The sequence below is a fragment of the Gobius niger genome, assembly GCF_951799975.1.
Source record: "Gobius niger genome assembly, chromosome: 12".
Lineage (NCBI taxonomy): Eukaryota > Metazoa > Chordata > Actinopteri > Gobiiformes > Gobiidae > Gobius > Gobius niger.
The window spans coordinates 32,811,222-32,829,275 of NC_136863.1; the positions used below are offsets into that span (position 1 = coordinate 32,811,222).

Consider the following 18,054-nt stretch of genomic DNA (forward strand, 5'->3'; position numbering starts at 1 on the left):
TGAAAAGGAGAGACTAAAATCATCCAAACTTGTATTGAGCGTCTGAAAGAGCCTCAGATCATGTTTAAAGGAGCCGCTCTGAGCTTTGTTCATGTGGAGCAGCTCCATGAAGCAGAGGAACAACATTAAATATGATTATAATGAATATTATAAAAGCAAAGTCGACTAAATTAGTCTTAAATTTAGTCGACTAAATTTACCTGCAATTTTAGTCGACTAAAACTAGACTAAAATGACATTACATTGTAGTCAAAAGACTAAAACTAAATTAAAATATGTTGTCAAAATTAACACTGGTTTCTGTTGCTTTTTTGTGTCGCCCTTCTCGTTGCGTTTTTGTTGCATTTTCATCCTTGTTAAAGCAGCACTACGTAACTTGTTTACCTTGATAAATCCTCTCCATAGTCCCTCTGGGGGTGATACAAGTGTTAATGGAATGATTGGGGGGTGTTTCATCTCCCCCTGGTGTCTCTGGCCAGAAAGGCACAATTGCAATTTTCCTGCCTCCGGGTAGGTGTCACCAATACACACTAATGGAATCACAAAGAAGTTCGGGCAAGCGCCACTTTACAGTATTTACAGCCAAGTTTGAGTAAGAAAAAGTATCTCCATTGTGCTATTGAGAAGTAGTTTTGCGGCAATTTTATGGAAAAAAAAAAAAGTTGAAGTGAAATGTGTCCGCACCAAGTACCGCCTCAGAAATGATTTGACATTCCACGCCACGAGGCCCAGATGAAGCTCAAATCAGGACAAAACCAGGTCTAAAATATTTCAACAATGAATTACAACAGGGTAAGCAGGGGCCCCTCCAGCATGAAACTTCTGTCCTCCCCAAGAAGACACTTTTGAGATGCATCAATGCACAGAGAACAAATCCCTCTTAAAGTCAATTCCTTTAATGTTTCTTAAAAAACACATCCCAAAAAACCCTGTTGTCAAATGTGAGGCACAGCACTGGAATTCAGAGACAGTGGTGCTTTACACAGACAAGACAAGTGCACAGCTATTCACTATTAAAAATACAAACTCACAACCTCTTCAAAATATTTATTTAAAAAGAATGATTATAACAAAAGACAAAACAATGAACTGAGACTCCAGGAGCTCAGTTGATGGTGAGGACGTCGCTCTGGATCTCGTGGCTCAGCTGAGTTTGCAGATCACTCAGTTTCTTCTTCAGGACAGACAACGCAGACATGACGATCGTCTCGGGCCGTAACGAGCCACAAGACTCCACATTATAGAAGAACCTGGAAAAAAAGGGGTTTTAATAGGATTAGATGGAGTGAGACTTTGGCAACACTGAGTAAATCTCAAAATAGAAACACATTTTGGATATAAATATGACTTGCAATGATGGTGTTCTAAAGTATTTGATGTGTCATTTCATTTGGGGGACAGGAGCCTACAGTTTGTTGAATCGTATCATTATTTGCTTACGATTGGGTTAAATTTGCCTGATTTTTATAATTGAATAGAAACACCAGGTACAACATACGATATATACCAAAAACAAGATAAAAAACAAGAAGCATTTTGAAACGTTGGCAACAAGTTCTACCAACAAGGAGTAAAACCTGCCTCACCTTTCAGGTCTTCCATTTGGATCATAAGGGGCTTGAACCTCGTCCTCCTCTATTTCAGAGTATTCGCTCTTTGGCCTGGATAAAAAACATCCGGAAAACAAAAACACAGTTAAAACAAAAACAAACTTAATGTTCAATACAGGAGTGGATAGAATTGAGAAGAAAAAGAATGTACCGTAAATGCTCTAATACAGGCCCGGGCCTTTATTTACTCAAGGGCATCAGGACCAGGCCTTTATTGGAACCAGGCCACAATTAGAGACAGGCCTTTATTTCTATTTGAGCAAAACGGACGACCAGGAAAATGAAGAAAAACGAGATTTGTGTCCATTTGCACCTAAAATATTAGGTTCATTTATTAATTAACATTTCAAACCCTCTCCCAGCGGCTGGAACATTGACGCCTTTTATTTTGTCGGGACAACAGGAAGTGTTTCGTTGCTGTTAGTGGAGCTTTGACATCAGTGTCACTGCAGGTTTCTGTTTCGTTTTTACCGCAGACCGGATTATTTGTTGTTATCTCGTGTAAAAGGCGAGTTTAGACGGAGCGTTTGTGTTTGTGATCGATCATGAGACTGACCCGAGAGAAGACGAGACGCTCGCGCTGATGGGAGGAGTTATTTTGAGGCGTGGGACTGACCTGCACACGGAGCAGCTGGACGTGCTTTGAAGACGCGATGGAGACTTTATTAAAACCCTGGAGGGTCACACAACATTTGTTTCCCTGTTTCCAAATATGGTCACAGGAGGTTTGAAAAGTGGCTAAATCTGTGTCAAAGTTACGCTGGGATCAGCTCCTCCGCAGCGTCCCCCTCGGCCCGGGTTCAGTTTGTTACTTCCTGCACGTGAGTTTTCATTTACAACAGTATGAGACAAACTCCTAACATGGGGAATATTTCTACCGCTATAGCTTCTAATAAAAGCCCCGGCCTGTTTTAGAGACCGGCTTTAATTTGCCTCCGTCAGCCACGAACCCGGCCTCTGTCGGAGACCCGGCCTCTGTCAGAGACCCGGCCGCTAATGGAATACAGGCCAGTATTAGAGAATTTACGGTAATTAACAAGTGTTGATTAATACTCTTTCAAACAATCAGCGGAAATTGCATACAAACATTGTGCCTTATCATAGAAAATGAGACACAGTTAGAAACATCCGTACCATTCCTCTGGCCGGGGGTAGACCGTGTGCCGGAGAGCGTTGTCTGGGTCGTACTCGAAGGACACGCCCGCCGTGGGGTTCCATTTGGCGTGCTCTTTACCGAACCCTTTCTTGGCGTACGCCCTGAGCCGCAGCTCCTGCCCTTTGCGGAGCTTCACCACCAAAATGTCTGACGGAAACACAACAGGCTTTAGTGTCAGAAAATACGCTTTGTCAAATGCATGTCGTGAGATCTGCTCATGTAGCTTATTCAAGAATGTTTTAGTTACTCTTGAGTAATTTATGCTCTGTATTAAACTAGTAACAAATTGTTATATTTTGTTTGGAAATAACAGGAAAGTCAATTTATGTTTTGTCTGTCGAATTTAATCAACGACATAAAGTTTATTTTCCATATAAAATCCATTCTGCACATTAGCACTTTTACTTGTACTTGAGTAATAGGGCTTGACATTAAAGTGATAGTCAGTAAGTTTGCAAAGTAAGGAGAGATAGAGTGAAATGTGTAGTAAAGGCCTTCCTAGTTTGCAAAATGAGTAGCCCAGGACCAGAATTTTCAAAAGTTAAATATCAAGCTCCTCCCCCTTCTCTCCTAATTGGACCTGACAGGCCGGTTCACAGGAAAAGCTTGTCTCATTGGTCAAAGTGCTATCCCGCGGATTCCTGATTAGTTGCCGAAATCAGCAAAGGGAGAGACTTAAAAATATTATTATTGAATATTACTTACGTTGCCTTAGATTTCAGACCCAGACGGTCAATTATACACAATCTATTAAATTTGTGAAATGTTTAAAGGAATAGGCCACCGTTTTTACATACTGAGATATGTTCTTACCTAACCTTAGACGAGTTAATATATCCCCGTCTGGTCTTTGTCCGTGCGCTCTGTCACGCAAACGGAGCACATACGCAGCCTCTCCCACATGTCATATTCACCTTATTCCGGAGGCTCGCGTTGGCGCCGCCATGAATAGTGCCCGCCCCTTTTCTCCTATGTGTTAACATGGGGCTGGAGAAGTCCACATAAAATCAGTCACTACAGGAAAACAAATCCGTTTTCAGGCCGCGCAGAGAAACGCTGCAGTGTCGACATGTCGGTGCAAATGAACATCGGCCATTTTACACAAATCAATCGACTAAACATCAGATTTGAGCGGAGAATATTTCCCCTCGTTCTCCGTTAAAATGAACGGGCTTCGCGCTCGACCGGGAGTGTCTGGACAACGAGGTGCCGAGACAACGCAAAAAGTGTCAAAAGTGGGCGGAATAAGGTGAATAGCTCCAAAAAAGCTCACGATAGAAGCTACCAAGCTCTTCCACGTGTTCCCTATTTAAATAAAGTTACGTGAAGTGTTTTCAAGCGAAGTATATTTACACAGAAATGTAGCATGTCGATTTTATAAGCAGATCAAAAGGGGCACTATATTGTAGGGCTGAAACGACTAATCGATTAATCGACGACTAATCGATTATTGAAATAATCGACAACTATTTTAGTAATCGATTAATCGTTTTCTGCTTCACACAGACTAAAATGGAGCAAAAATTACATAAAAAAATTAGTATTTTTGATGAAAACCTACTTTGATTTTATATGTAGGGTCTGTAGTGTTTTGTACATTGTAAATTTCATTAATAGAGCCTTTAAAAAACATTTCCCTTTAGTTTACTCCATTAACACATCCTCAAACAGCACCACTTAAGCTAAAATGTGATTAAAAAAATTGAAAAAATACAATTTTCCTACACCATTCACAGCCAAGCGATTAATCGATTAATCGATTAATCGTAAAAATAATAGATAGATTAATCGATTACAAAATAATCGTTAGTTGCAGCCCTACTATATTGTGAGGCGTAATGATACGAGGAGCAAAACGTCCGCTCCGTTTGCATGACAGAGCGCACGGACAAAGACCAGACGGGGATATATTAACTCGTCTAAGGTTAGGTAAGAACATATCTCAGTATGTAAAAACGGTGGCCTATTCCTTTAAACTTACGGACAATCACTTTAACTTTATTACTCACTCGTGGCTATTTAGATAGAATAAACAAAGCAAAAATCGTGTAATCTTGTATAGAACCTAAATGTCATCTGTGATTTTATGTTGATCTTCTGGTAAATCAGCAGAATTTTCTTTTTGTACTTGAAAAACATATACACTCAAGCAGACCAGCAGAAACATGGCCCGATCTGGAATGTTGATATATGTTGTTAATGCCAAACCCTCCTCCCACTGCTTGTCAATGAAGCAGAAGAATCTCACCATCTTGTTCAACGTAGTCATTGGGATCATTGTCTCGACTCCTGGAGGTCACCTGAGGGAGACAACACACAGGAGATTACAGTTCAGATGTCCACGATCACTTCATTTGTCTGATTATTATAAACAACATTGAAATCAACATACACATTTCATGTTAGTAAACAAAATAACAAAGCTAACAGCTGTTCACTCAGTCTGTGACTTTGTCGTGGCGCTCACCGGGATGACTCGCGGGTTGTTGGACAGGAGGTCGCGTGAGGTGACGTGCCGAGTCTGGTCCTCTGTGCAGCGGACGTCGAGTGTGAGCTCCACGGAACATTCAGGGCAGAAGTCTTCACACGTGCAGTCCTATGGCACACACGCAGTCACAACATGTGTTATTGCCAGAATTGACAATACCTATATTTCACTTGACAGTAAATTAATCTGGCCAAATACTGTGACAAGTCTAATGATCTGACCCACTCTAGACAAGCCTTTAGATACACCCTGTCCAGTCCTAGCCCAGTCTGGATAAGTAACATTTAAGTAAACAAATGATCAGTCTGGGAGTGCTTGATCCCCTGCAGTTTGCTGACCAAGCGGGTAAGGGTGTGGACGATGCTAAAATATTCCTTTTAGATAAACTTGGATACGCCCCACTCTCACGCAAGAATTCTTTTTGCAGATTTTTCTTCGGCTTTTAATAAGATTCAGCCCCATATTTTAATTGAGAGACTATCCTCTACTTTTAAACTGTCTGATCAAATCTTGATGTTGCTCTTAAACTTTTTAACCGACCGCATTCAGAGAGTTCATGTCTAGCACTCTGGTTTCGAACACAGGGTCCCCTCAGGGCTGCGTACTATCGCCATTGCTCTATATCATGTACACAGGCAGCTGCAGGTCTGTCCATGAGAGCAGGAACATTGTTAAATTCTCCGATGATACGACACTACTGACGCTTTTGCAGGAGCAGACTCTGATCATGGTCCTGCTTTCATCCAGGGGTGCGATGACGACTTCCTTGACTTAAATGTGACAAAAACTAAAGAGCTTGTTGTTGACTTTAGGAGGAATCCAGAGAAACCGAGCTTTATCCACGGGGAGGAGGTGGAAAAGGTCGACTCTTTTAAGCACTTGGGGACTGTTTTTGATTCCTCTCCACGATTTGATACAAACACAGAGCAAAGTGTCAGCAGCGAGTTCACCTGATGAGGAAACTGAACTCTTTTAATGTACCAGCAAATATTTTAAGTAACTTTTATCATCCTTTTATTGAAAGTGTCTTAACCTTTTATTTTATTTGCTGGTTTGACGCCGGTCTGTGGAAAATCAGAACCGTCTGAACCACATTGTCAGAGTGTGGAGTCAGATTCCTGGCGTGCGTTTTGAAGGCCTCGCCTCACTCTGGAAGGAAAGAGTCGTCCAAAAGACTCCATCGATTCTGGGTCAACAAAACCATGTCTTGCGGTCGCACTTTACTCTGATGCCTCCTTATCTTGTTCTCCCCCCCCCCCCCCCCCCTCATTTTTACTGCTCCCCCTGTGTCCTGATGCACTTACAGTTCATGACATCTGTATATGGTTGTTTGTGTCTCCATTTACTGTTGTTTATGACCAGAGAGCAGTGAACAGAACTGCCCATTGGGATGAATACAGTCGTTTTGATTTGATACTTGCCCTTGAATACTGCATCTTATCCACAATGTCATCACTGGTCAGAGGGATTAGACCTGGACACAGAAGATGGTTTAATCACTGATGAAGTCCCTCTCAACACGGCCATCCCTGTGACACTCACCCACTCTGTGAGCAATGAACTCGTCGTGAAGGACTGAAGAATTAGCGTCGATCTGGATCCAGTCAATGGCTTAAAATGTAGAAAATGATTAATCAATAGTCTGTAGTCTGGACTGCATGAAAAGGATGAGGAAAATGAGGCAGTAAATTACCTATAGTTGGGACTTCTGACATAAACACACGACGGATAGAGTTTGCTACCCTGTAAAACATCAAACATGGTTACCAGCTGTGTTAAAGATCCAGCAGTCTGCAACTTTTCATCTGGTAATGTGATAAAATGGTTGAATCATGCAGGATAAAGGACGTAGGGTCTGTCTGCTGCGGCTTTTGTTAACACTGAACACATCGAGCCTGTGTGTAGTACTTACGCCAAATCGGTGTTCTCAATGACAAACTTGACATTTTCGTCCGTCAGTTCCGTGATTTTGACAGTCGGTTGGTTAGCATACGGCATGGTTACAGGAGAAGGGCCGCCGAATCAACGATTTGTTGGTGTTTCGCGTGGAAATGATGCTTGTTTAGACCAGCGCGGAAACGCTTCCGGGTTTCTCACCGCCGCTCATAAGCTCGTGCTTGTGATTGGCTGTGGCAAAGGGAGAAAGGGGCGATCCTGGGTTTGTGATTGGCTGCGGCGCCAGAGGAAGGCGGGCATCTGGGTTCTCATCCGGGTTACGACTCGCTTATTTACAAAGCGTAAACCATTTAACCCTCTAACCCCCGCTTGAACCGAGTGAATACTCTCCAGTTCAGCTTTACCCGAATCTAAAAACTTCTTGAAAAAAAAAAAAAAAGAGTGAAAATTGCGTCAAAAACAAGACATAAACGACTCAAAAAAGTGACAATAAAAAAATAAAATAAAAAAAATCACAACCAAAACATGTAAGTAATGCAAGTTTATTCATAAGGAGTTACTTTGAATATTTTATATTTACAAGTATTTTCAACATCCACCAGGTGTTACAGTGACAGCTTAACAACAGTGATAGGTGTAACAGGGGACACCGTTCTTCATCCGAATGGAGAACAGGAGATGTCTGATCAGCTTAGCCTCATCTCCTCTGGTTCATCCCAGTCAGGTTTTTCAACTGTCACGGGAAAAACAAACAATACTTTGCTTCAATATACAGTCTTACAGTGATGTGCACAGAATAATTGAGAAATATTATATAAGGCTTGCTTACTGTTACAGCAGCTCCCATAAGCCCTTGAACGACTGCTTCACCTGTTGACTGCACCTTTACAAAATGATAAAGAGCAGTTATATTTGCTCCATTTTAATCAGTACAATAGAAGCTTAAGCCTCTTTATTTTGACAACAGAATGAAGGGTGTTTACCTGCTTGGCTGTGCCGGCCATGTTGACTACATCTTGGATACGATTGTCGAGGAAGTTCCAGGTATCCTGAAAATCCGGAGAGGAGTCCTGCACCATGACCAGCTCAGTGGTCTTGTAAATGCCAGTTAGTGCAGCCCTTTTTGTGTACCAATTCATCTGCAGACAAAGGACAACAATGACACGATCAGCCTACGCTTGCTCCAGGAGACGGTTCGTGTGACAACGACATTGCACATCGAGAATCCCTGAAAACATTTCACAACTTGTTTTTTTGTAACGATAATGAAGCTAAACACAATTTCTTAGTCGAACTTTTACACAGTAGTTGCCCACCCAAGATTATTATTATCATATATTTTTACATGTGTGAAAGGCTGGATGAAAAGGCTGGGACACTCACATCTGTAGAGCGGTCCCCTGCGTAATACCAGATATCATCCACCAGGGTGGAGAGGTGCTTCAGGCCCTCAGGGATGTTGTGAGGCAGCAGCAGCAAACTCATAGCCTGAACACAAGAGAACCTTTTTAAAATACAACCCTTACACAAAGAACGAAGGACAGCAGGCATCATGTTCTTCAGAAGTGAAACTGGGATCTTCATGTAACTGTGAGCAAAGGAAACCCTTAAAAGGAAGGGTTACTAACGGGAAGCAGTGATTGTAACCATGTGTGAACTCCATCAAGCTATATTCCTAACCCATGGATGAGATGTTCCACCCATAAACTGCAGCACAGGATGTGTGATCGGTAATACTCATAATCAATAATCCCTTCAAGTGTGCTGATGATTTGGTCACTCTCTCTCCAAGCGGCACTGCTGAATGTACCAGCTGAATGTTCCGTATGCTGTTGATTCTAGGATGATGTGAGATCACAGGAGCAGCAGGGCTTTGTTAATGCAAATGTGACCAAATGACTTAACCTTTCCCCAGCTCAAAACATGTAATTAATGAAACTGTGTTAGTGTTGAACAGCTGAACATAGAAGCACAATGTCCTCAACTCAATCAACCAAATCCAGGTAACATTTTTTACATCTCTACAATCATGTGAAATATAACACAAAAGAGGGTTGCACTAATCTGTCAGACTAAAGCGGTCGAAGAGCTCAGTCCAAACTAGGAAAAACATTCAATGATCTGTGTGAATATGAGAAGCTGATGTCCTAACAAATCCACACACCGTACCTGGGGCCATGTCTCAATGTACGGCACATACATCCTTAGTCTCGTCTCCACAGCATCTCTCAAGAAGTCTGCAGTTTTCTTTCGTCTGAAACACAATGTACATGTTGAATTGTATGTTGAACCAATAGTGGAAGAAACTAAAAGTCTATAACTGTCAATCAATGTTAAATTGTAAAGTTAAAGTACCTATAATTTAAGTACAGAAAATCTTTCTTTGTACCCGTCACTGATCGACCACTGTGTTTATACATATCATGCATAAGTTAAGCCTAGTTTAGATCATCTGGTGGACGGCTTTCTCTTCCTACAGTAAACGTTCACAGCAATAGCCCAAGTCGGAGTTTAAAACAAGGATATAAACATAGAGAGGGCTCACTCTGCCTGGCCCAGCTGGACTTGCTTCAGTTCTTCGGACAGAATCTCCGTCAGCTGGGAGTTGCAGTGGCTGATGAAGTGAAGCACTAGGTCTCCAGCGCTGTTGAACATGCCTGTGGATGCAGAGGACAGGCCCAGACTCTGCAACCAGCAGGAAACAAAACACACCGTTACACACTTGAGTCGCATGTCGATATATCTCTCCATGCAAATCATTTGAATACACACTTCTGCCCCCGCTGCAATGGCCTCCAAGGACCAGCCGTGCACGGGCACAAACTCCAGCGCCGCAGTGAGGATTCGAGCCTGCAGCTGCTCCTCTGTCTCATACTCTTCGTCCTGTTCTCCGCTCTGATCCTGGAAACTGGACACACACACACAGCACAGTTTAGTTTCATTTAGGAACTTATCTTGAATGGTAAACTTTAAGACAATAAAACAATTGGCTGATCATTTGAATAGTTGACCAGTGGAAATAGTAGCGTGGACTCTCCCCGTCTTGCTCTACCTGGTGTTGGGTCTGGTTCCCTCTTCTGCGGCCGGTTCTGAGAGGGCGTCCGGTGGAGCCTCGTGAAAGTCCGGATGCACCTCGTGGACGGATGCTTTGTCAGTTTTGGAATCATCCTGCAATCTCAGGGCAGCGCAGTGGAAAGATCGCTTCAAGTCACACGGAGAAGCAAAAACTGTGGAACGAACACAACAGAGTGTTAAAAACCAAGAGAAGCTTCAATTGAAAACAAACCACTAGCACAATGTGGTTACAGAGTTCTCTCAGTGCCTGGAGGTAAATAATCTGTAATATATTTTTAGTGCCCAACCGATATATCTATATTTTATATCTTAAAATGGCGATATCCAATACCGAAAGTGATGCGGCCATTAATCGATCGCTATCGTTTATCGATTATCGTGCTAGAAGATAATCGACAAATCCATCAGACAATCAGTGCCGGTAACTTTACTGGGAGTGGGTACGTCTCCATGGAGATCTGAGTAAAGTCAGCGGTATTTAAGATTTCAGTAGGTTAGTTCCTCTTCCAAATCCATTCTTTGGCCCACTGCAGAAAGTGCATTTTCTGTGTCGAGCTGCTCATTAGCTGCATGTTTTAGAATAAAACATTATCAGCCTCTGTTATATTTCTATGAATGAAAACCCTTATCAATATATCAATACATGTAGAGCTAAAGGCTAGTTGAGAGATTAATTTAAAAAATGAAAATGAAAATAATTACTTAAAATATGGGCCATGCAATCCCCCTTCATATGGGTATAGGTCTGTCAATGGTATAGGTATCGGACCCTTAAAGAGGGGGTATTCTGCTTTTTTCAGTCCCATAGCACCGGTCTATATCACACTACAATGATGACAAACCTTCTGTTGGTCTGTAAATGCAGTAAATTAGAATAACTGCCTTGTATAAAATGTCTCTCTCAAAATGGCTGTAGTGAATGTCTTGAAATCGGCCTCTGTCTCTTTAAGAACCTCTGAGCCTTTAGACACGCCCCCTCCACACGCTGTCTGTGGCATCAGTGGGGAGGGGGTTCTGCTGAGGAGCAGTGGTCGGTTACTCGGCTGGTGACCAAAGCTCGGAGGCGTCTCCAGGAGGTGGGGGCGTTCCTAGGAGGACTCAGGCAAACCTATCCCTAAAATGGCCGCCATCAGAGTTTTTACAGATGACTCAAAAATACGTGAATGTGCCAAGGCAACACTTCAGCCATGTTTTTACTGAGGGAGTGACAGAATAACATGATGGAAAGCTTGAAAAAGTCCATTTTGCATAATACCCCCCCTTTAAAATCCATATCGGACGGGCCCTATATATTTTGGCAGATCCAGCAATATGTATATATGTATGTTATGTTATATGTATGTTCCAGTAATTATTTTAATCTGTGTGAGTATAGATATAGAATATAGAATATCCCATGTAGGCTATAAGTATTATTGGGTCAGTGACAAATATGTATAGCTAACTAGCACTATCAGTGTACTGTACAGATGTTTCAAGCTCTGTCCCAGCACACATAACAAAGTGATCAGGAGCATCACTTACATAAGTAAAAGCCGAGAGGCCAAGTTCAAAATGAGTGCCATAACAGGTTACGTGCTGGACAGTTATTCATGCACGTGCACACTGGCAGAGCAGACACAGATGCAGGGAATGGTCCTCCTCAGGTCACTTCCAAACGAGCAGTGTTGTAATAACAAAGCAGCTCGCACCATGTCATATTTTGCCCTTCATGATCACCTTCTGCAGTCCCCGGCGTTACCGTGTGTGAGCAGTGCACATGCCGGGCCAGTAGTGTTAGTGCGTGTCCACACTCGTGTTCACGCCGACAGTGTTGTGTTTTTACCTGTGGGCAGCCTCCGCAGGGCCCTCACAGCTCCGTGCCCCGCTCTCACAGCTCGCACCAGCGCCGCCATGACAGCTGCTCTGATGCTGCTGCGTCACTTCCGCCTGTGCGCGTGCCAAAACAAACTTCAAATCATCCAAACGACGCGCGGGTACTTATCAGACAGCCTCAATCGACGCAGTTTTGATATATATTTTGTATCAATTCCAAACAAACAGCCTGTCGTGCTCGCGTCGTCACATAATTTGTTCACTTACAATATCTTACCTTTTATTTTGAAAAGCTCCACCGGAAGCTGACTGCGATGTGACTTTTCACCGAGCGTTGTTGACACAGACGAAGAGAAGACTCGAGGACCCGGAGAGGGACACAACGGACCGATGGGTAAAGGTACATCCACACTTAACACCTCATCTAAATACGTAGCGAACCATGAAGTATAAAGTTTAATGACCAGATCAAGTACTTAGCCTACCGGTGTGAGCGCGTGCGTGTCGTTGGTCTGGCTGACACCGGGTCATTTTGCGTCGTCACGTTCTGAGAAATGACCTGAACCTGCGCAGTTTCAATTGTGCTAAGTCATTTGCCAACTTTTTTACATTCTGGGCTTAACAAAAAGGGCTATAGCCAGTGTGATCAAACGTGAACACTTGACAACTACAGTCAGATCATTAGACTTTGAGATGACTCTTGTATTTCTCTTGTTTTCAGTGCACATGTACCATTCTTACACAACTACACAATCATAAAACCCTGCTTTTACCCTCTCATAATGGAGATTTCATTCATTTAACAACATTGGATCACCTAAAGTACACAAGAACCTGTCCTTCTGATATTAAGACATCAGTAGACTCAACAATGGCTACTAAAAAAAAAGAAAAAAAGAAAAAAGGTTGTGTTGTCATACCTGTATCTCATTGTCAGTTTGAGTACAGCTTAGTTTAGCGTGTTTTCACAATTTCACACACAATAGGATCACAGATTATGTGAATGTTACACTGTGGGGGTGAAAAAAGGACTCCCATAAAAAAGCCTCTCAGATATGGGTCCATCAAGTAGTGTTAAATAAATGGAAAGTGTAAAGTAATATTAAAATATAGCGGTAACATGCTTAGTTTTATCTTTATTGCAGTTAGCAGTGTTGTTTCAGGGCTCTTTTGTTATACTGTTCAAAGTTGCCTTAGCAGATATAACTCTACAACACATTAGGGCTGTGCAATTAATCGAAATTCGATTACGATTTCGATTACAACAATAAACGATTACGATTTTTTTAATGATTTTATTTTATTTTTGTATTTATTTTTTCCACATTTTTATTTTTTTTTCACATTTTTTTTCCTAATTTTAAATTTGGGGATTTTAGTCACTTTTTTGCTGAATTTTTGTCTTTTTTTGATGTTTTTTTGTCATTTTTATGATGTTTTTTTGTCATTTTTTTGGATGGATTTTCGTCACTTTTTTGCTGGATTTTTGTCTTTTTTTGATGTTTTTTTGTCATTTTTTTAAAAAGTTTTTTTGTCTTTTTTTTTGATGGATTTTTGTCACTTTTTTGATGTTTTTTTGTCATTTTTTGATGTTTTTTTTGTCATTTTTTGATGTTTTTTTTGTCATTTTTTGATGTTTTTTTGTCATTTTTTTTGATGGATTTTCGTCACTTTTTTGATGGATTTTTGTCACTTTTTGATGGATTCTTGTCATTTTTTTGATGTTTTTTTTGATGGATTTTTGTCATTTTTTAAATGTTTTTTTGTCATTTTTTTTGATGGATTTTTGTCACTTTATTGATGGATTTTTTTAAAGGTAACAAATAATCGTTTGAATAATCGTGATTTCAATTATGACAAAAATAATCGTGATTATTATTTTTTCAATAATCGAGCAGCCCTACAACACATTAGTATAAGCAAACCAGCTGTTTTATGTTTAACTTTCGAGTCTTCTTCTCTGCAGTCAGTGTTGCAGATATGGGCCTTAACGCCGGTGACCGGGTGCTGCTGGTTTGGACGCAGCCTTTAGACCCAGAGGCCCTGAAGGCGATGGCAGCAGAAGCGCAGGACGCTGTCGGTGCACAGGGGAACGTCTCCGTGGAAAATGCAGAGAGACTCGTGTTGTGTGAGTTTAGTGAAATGTGCTCTGTCTGACATGGTTCACAGTTCATGTTTTGACTTTTGTTCCTTGCCCAAATGCAGCCTCTCATTCGGCGTCGTCCTTCGACTGGGTCCTGTCTTGTTTGCTGGCGGATGGCTCTCACGCGCACAACACCGAGAGCCTCTCAGAGCTGGCCCGATTGCTGAAGCCGGGGGGAAAGGTGCTTCTAGAGGAGCCTGTTACAAGTAAAAGCTTTTTAAAAAGTCTGAAGCTGTGTGGTCTGCGTGATCTCTTGACTTGTTTTGCTTTACCGAGTCTGGTTTCTTGGTGCAGACGGGGCGAGAGTGCGGACGGTGGAGAAGCTGATGGCAGCCCTCAAACTGGCCGGCTTCATTTCAGTAACAGAGGTCAGTGTTGGACATTTGGGCCTGACTAAACAAGGTGACAATAAACATTGGATTGTGAGATTATTCATGGCACAATCTGCTCAGTTTGATGTAACAGTGAAATGTGAACTTTCAGATGCAGCACATGTGCCTCTTAAAGGAACAGGCCACCGTTTTTCCATACTGAGATATGTTCTTACCTGAGCTTTGACGAGTTCTTTAGGACCTGTCTGATCTTCCCCCGTGCCTTCAGTCACGTAAACACAGCGCAGACGGCGTTAGCATTTAGCCTCTCCCTCTCTCCTCTATAGCTCCAAAACAGGTCAAGATAGAAGCTACCAAGCTCTTCCACGTTTTCCCTATTTAAATATGGTTACGTGAAGTGTTCCACTACAAAAGTATAATTACCATACCAACTTTATTTATAAAGCACTTTAAGAACTGTACAGTTGGCCGCACACAGAAACAGATACAAATATTTACAGTAAAAAATATGAGGAAAAAAGTACAACAACAACAGCAACATCAATTTGCGTTAAACGCCAGAGAAAAAAGGTGCGTTTTTAGGAGAGATTTAAAAACAGGTAGGGACTGGGCCTGTCTGATCTCTAATTTGGCATCCGCACAATAAAGTGAAGATTACTGCGCTGATTTCGAATTACTCCTGGTATTATTACGCCTTACAATATAGTTCCCCCTTTTATCCGCTTAGAAAATCCACATTGTTTAATTGTGTGTAATTATACTTTGTAGTGGAACACTTCACGTAACCATATTTAAATAGGGAAAACGTGGAAGAGCTTGGTAGCTTCTATCTTGACCTGTTTTGGAGCTATAGAGGAGAGAGGGAGAGGCTAAATGCTAACGCCGTCTGCGCTGTGTTTACGTGACTGAAGGCACGGGGGAAGATCAGACAGGTCCTAAAGAACTCGTCAAAGCTCAGGTAAGAACATATCTCAGTATGTAAAAACGGTGGCCTATTCATTTAAATACCATATAAAGAAAATAATAAGATGTAGGCTGTAGAAAACGTTGATGCTTTCTTTCTTGTGGCAAGATAAGGATTAATATATCCTACTGTTGCAGGTGAGTCCAGCAGCTCAGAGAAGGATGCGCCTGTCAGCCTCTAAACCCAACTTTGAGGTGGGCTCTTCCAGCCAGATTAAACTATCGTTTGGAAAAACAACACAGAAGCCTGGTACGTTTGGCACTGGCTGCTGTAAACCCTTGTCTTTGAAGTGTTGTGGATTAAACTTGTCTTTCTGCAGCTCTGGACCCCAACGCTGCGAAGATGTGGACGCTTTCTGCCATTGACATGGATGATAATGATGTGGTGAGATTAGAACTGAATTAGTCAATCTTTACTCAGAGTATTTCTAATGAATGAGTTTAAATGTTGGCAAATAAGAAAGTCAATGTTCTTACTTATCCCCAATTATTTACTGGAGTCTCAAATCTTTCCCACACCCTTTACTACATTGAAAGTGTGACAAATAAACACATGTAAGGTGTTCAGAAGCTTGCGGTTGTAACGTGACTCTTTGCCCTGTGCAGGATCTCCTAGACTCCGATGCTCTGCTGGATGAAGACGACTTGAAGAAGCCAGAGCCAACGTCGCTGAAAGCACCAACCTGTGGGGAAGGAGCTGCCAAGAAGAAGAAGGCCTGCAAGAACTGGTATTTCCCCCATCACTGTCGCGACATAGCATTACGGTTGTCTGTGAATTCTTTTATCAGGCAGACTGTAGATATTAGACATGATAGTGCAGGAAAGGCTGTGAAATAGGATGTAGCGATAAAGATCACAGTGTCAGTTCTCACCTAAGACTATAGAAAGATATAGATCATTTGCAAAACTCTACACAAGTCTTGAGGGTTAGTGATCGTGGGTTGTAGCCAGTGTTCATTTTGACAACATATTTTAATTTAGTTTTAGTCTTTTGACGAAAATGTAATTCGATTTTAGTCTAGTTTTAGTCGACTAAAATTGCAAGTAAATTTAGTCGACTAAATTTAAAGCAGTACTAAGTAACGTGTTTACCTTAATAAATCCTTTCCGTAGTCCCTGTGGGGGTGATACAAGTGTTAATGGGATGATTGGAGGGTCTTTCATCTCTCCCTGGTGTCTCTGACACCGGTGCGGAGAAAGCAATACACACTAATGGAATCACAAGAAGAAGCTAACATGCTAACGGGCAAAGCTAACTGCGGGCTAACGTCACTTTAAACAGTATTTACAGCCAGGTTTGAGTGAAAAAAAATATCTCCATTGTATAATTGGATGCACAGTAACACTCTCTCCCTTCGCCTTTCTTGTCAGTGTAGTATTTACTCTCCAAGACAATTAATAAGTTAACTCGTAACTTGCTACGACACAGTAGTGCAGTTGCGCTTATGGCCTCTAGGGGGAAGAGTTACTTAGTACTGCTTTAAGACTAATGTAGTGGACTTTGCATTGATAATATTCATTATAATCATATTTAATGTTGTTCCTCTGCTTCATGGAGCTGCTCCACATGAACAAAGCTCAGAGCTGATCCTTTAACAGAGACTTTACATGATCTGAGGCTCTTTCAGACGCTCAATAGAAGTTTGGATGATTTTAGTCTCTCCTTTTCATTTTTATTTACTCTTATTTTAGTCGACTACAATATCTGGACATTTTAGTCACAGTTTTAGTCTCATGAGAAACTTTTAATTTAGTTTTAGTCCAATTTTAGTTGGAAAAAATATCACTTTGACTAAAAATCACTTTGACTAAAATTAACACTGGTTGTAGCAAAAGCTGGGCAGGAGAGTTCAGCTTCCTTCGCCTCGTGGATGAAACAGTTCTGTTTTGTGGATTGTAGAAAGCAGAACGGAGAAATAATAAATGTGTCAATCTTTTTGCATTTGTGGCAAGATATAAACATTATTTGACTTGTCACTTTAATATAATAAGGGTAATAATACCAGGTCATTTCATGCTGTGATATTTGGACGTTATACTGACGTTATACTGCATTGTTTGTCAGCACATGTGGACTGGCCGAGGAGCTGGACCAGGAAAGCAAAGGACAACAGAAAAACGATCTACCAAAGTCTGCGTGTGGGAGCGTGAGTACACTTCAATGGCCACGTTTTTATTCCTAGTTCTCACACAAGTTAACATTTAAAAGTTAACCTTATTGCTCCATACATCATCCCTATGCTCTCGTTATAGTGTTACCTTGGCGACGCCTTCCGCTGTGCGAGCTGCCCATATATGGGGATGCCCGCCTTCAAACCAGGAGAGAAGATCCTGCTGGACAGCCGCACTCTCACGGACACGGCTTGAAGAACTACCGCCTGCATTCCTTTCTTTTTTGTACTTCTGAAAGACACTGGTTTTGTAAAATATTTACCGCCATAATGTTCATTAAACGAACAGAAATACCTGTGGTTGCTCAAAAATGTCAATGCATTCTGGTGCACTTTGTTCAATTAATTGTCTTGACTCTTTGCGGTAAAAAATCCACCGAACCCCACAAAAAACACGGCAAAAAC

General features: G+C 41.6%; 3 protein-coding genes across 3 annotated transcripts; 1 reads left to right on the forward strand and 2 right to left on the reverse strand.

Annotated features, from left to right (window-relative positions):
• Positions 1-1,038: 1,038 nt before the first annotated feature.
• Positions 1,039-7,353, reverse strand: polr2c (RNA polymerase II subunit C). The gene is made up of 9 exons (XM_079567358.1): positions 7,167-7,353; positions 6,948-6,997; positions 6,797-6,865; positions 6,676-6,728; positions 5,234-5,362; positions 5,015-5,066; positions 2,745-2,913; positions 1,587-1,661; positions 1,039-1,250 (listed from the first exon to the last, which is right to left on the reverse strand). Exons 1-9 carry the CDS (start codon positions 7,250-7,252, stop codon positions 1,106-1,108), a joined length of 828 nt encoding a protein of 275 aa, XP_079423484.1. The 5' UTR covers positions 7,253-7,353; the 3' UTR covers positions 1,039-1,105.
• Positions 7,354-7,675: 322 nt separating this feature from the next.
• coq9 (coenzyme Q9 homolog) lies at positions 7,676-12,182 on the reverse strand. Its single transcript, XM_079567546.1, has 9 exons — positions 12,051-12,182; positions 10,203-10,377; positions 9,923-10,058; positions 9,696-9,835; positions 9,320-9,404; positions 8,534-8,638; positions 8,134-8,289; positions 7,980-8,033; positions 7,676-7,883 (listed from the first exon to the last, which is right to left on the reverse strand). The coding sequence occupies exons 1-9, from the start codon at positions 12,118-12,120 to the stop codon at positions 7,848-7,850; spliced, it is 957 nt and encodes a 318-aa protein (XP_079423672.1). The 5' UTR covers positions 12,121-12,182; the 3' UTR covers positions 7,676-7,847.
• A 1,823-nt stretch (positions 12,183-14,005) lies between these two features.
• ciapin1 (cytokine induced apoptosis inhibitor 1) lies at positions 14,006-17,947 on the forward strand. Its single transcript, XM_079567637.1, has 8 exons — positions 14,006-14,168; positions 14,246-14,389; positions 14,478-14,551; positions 15,617-15,728; positions 15,799-15,863; positions 16,085-16,206; positions 17,544-17,625; positions 17,732-17,947. The coding sequence occupies exons 1-8, from the start codon at positions 14,021-14,023 to the stop codon at positions 17,843-17,845; spliced, it is 861 nt and encodes a 286-aa protein (XP_079423763.1). The 5' UTR covers positions 14,006-14,020; the 3' UTR covers positions 17,846-17,947.
• The last annotated feature ends 107 nt before the right edge of the window (positions 17,948-18,054 follow it).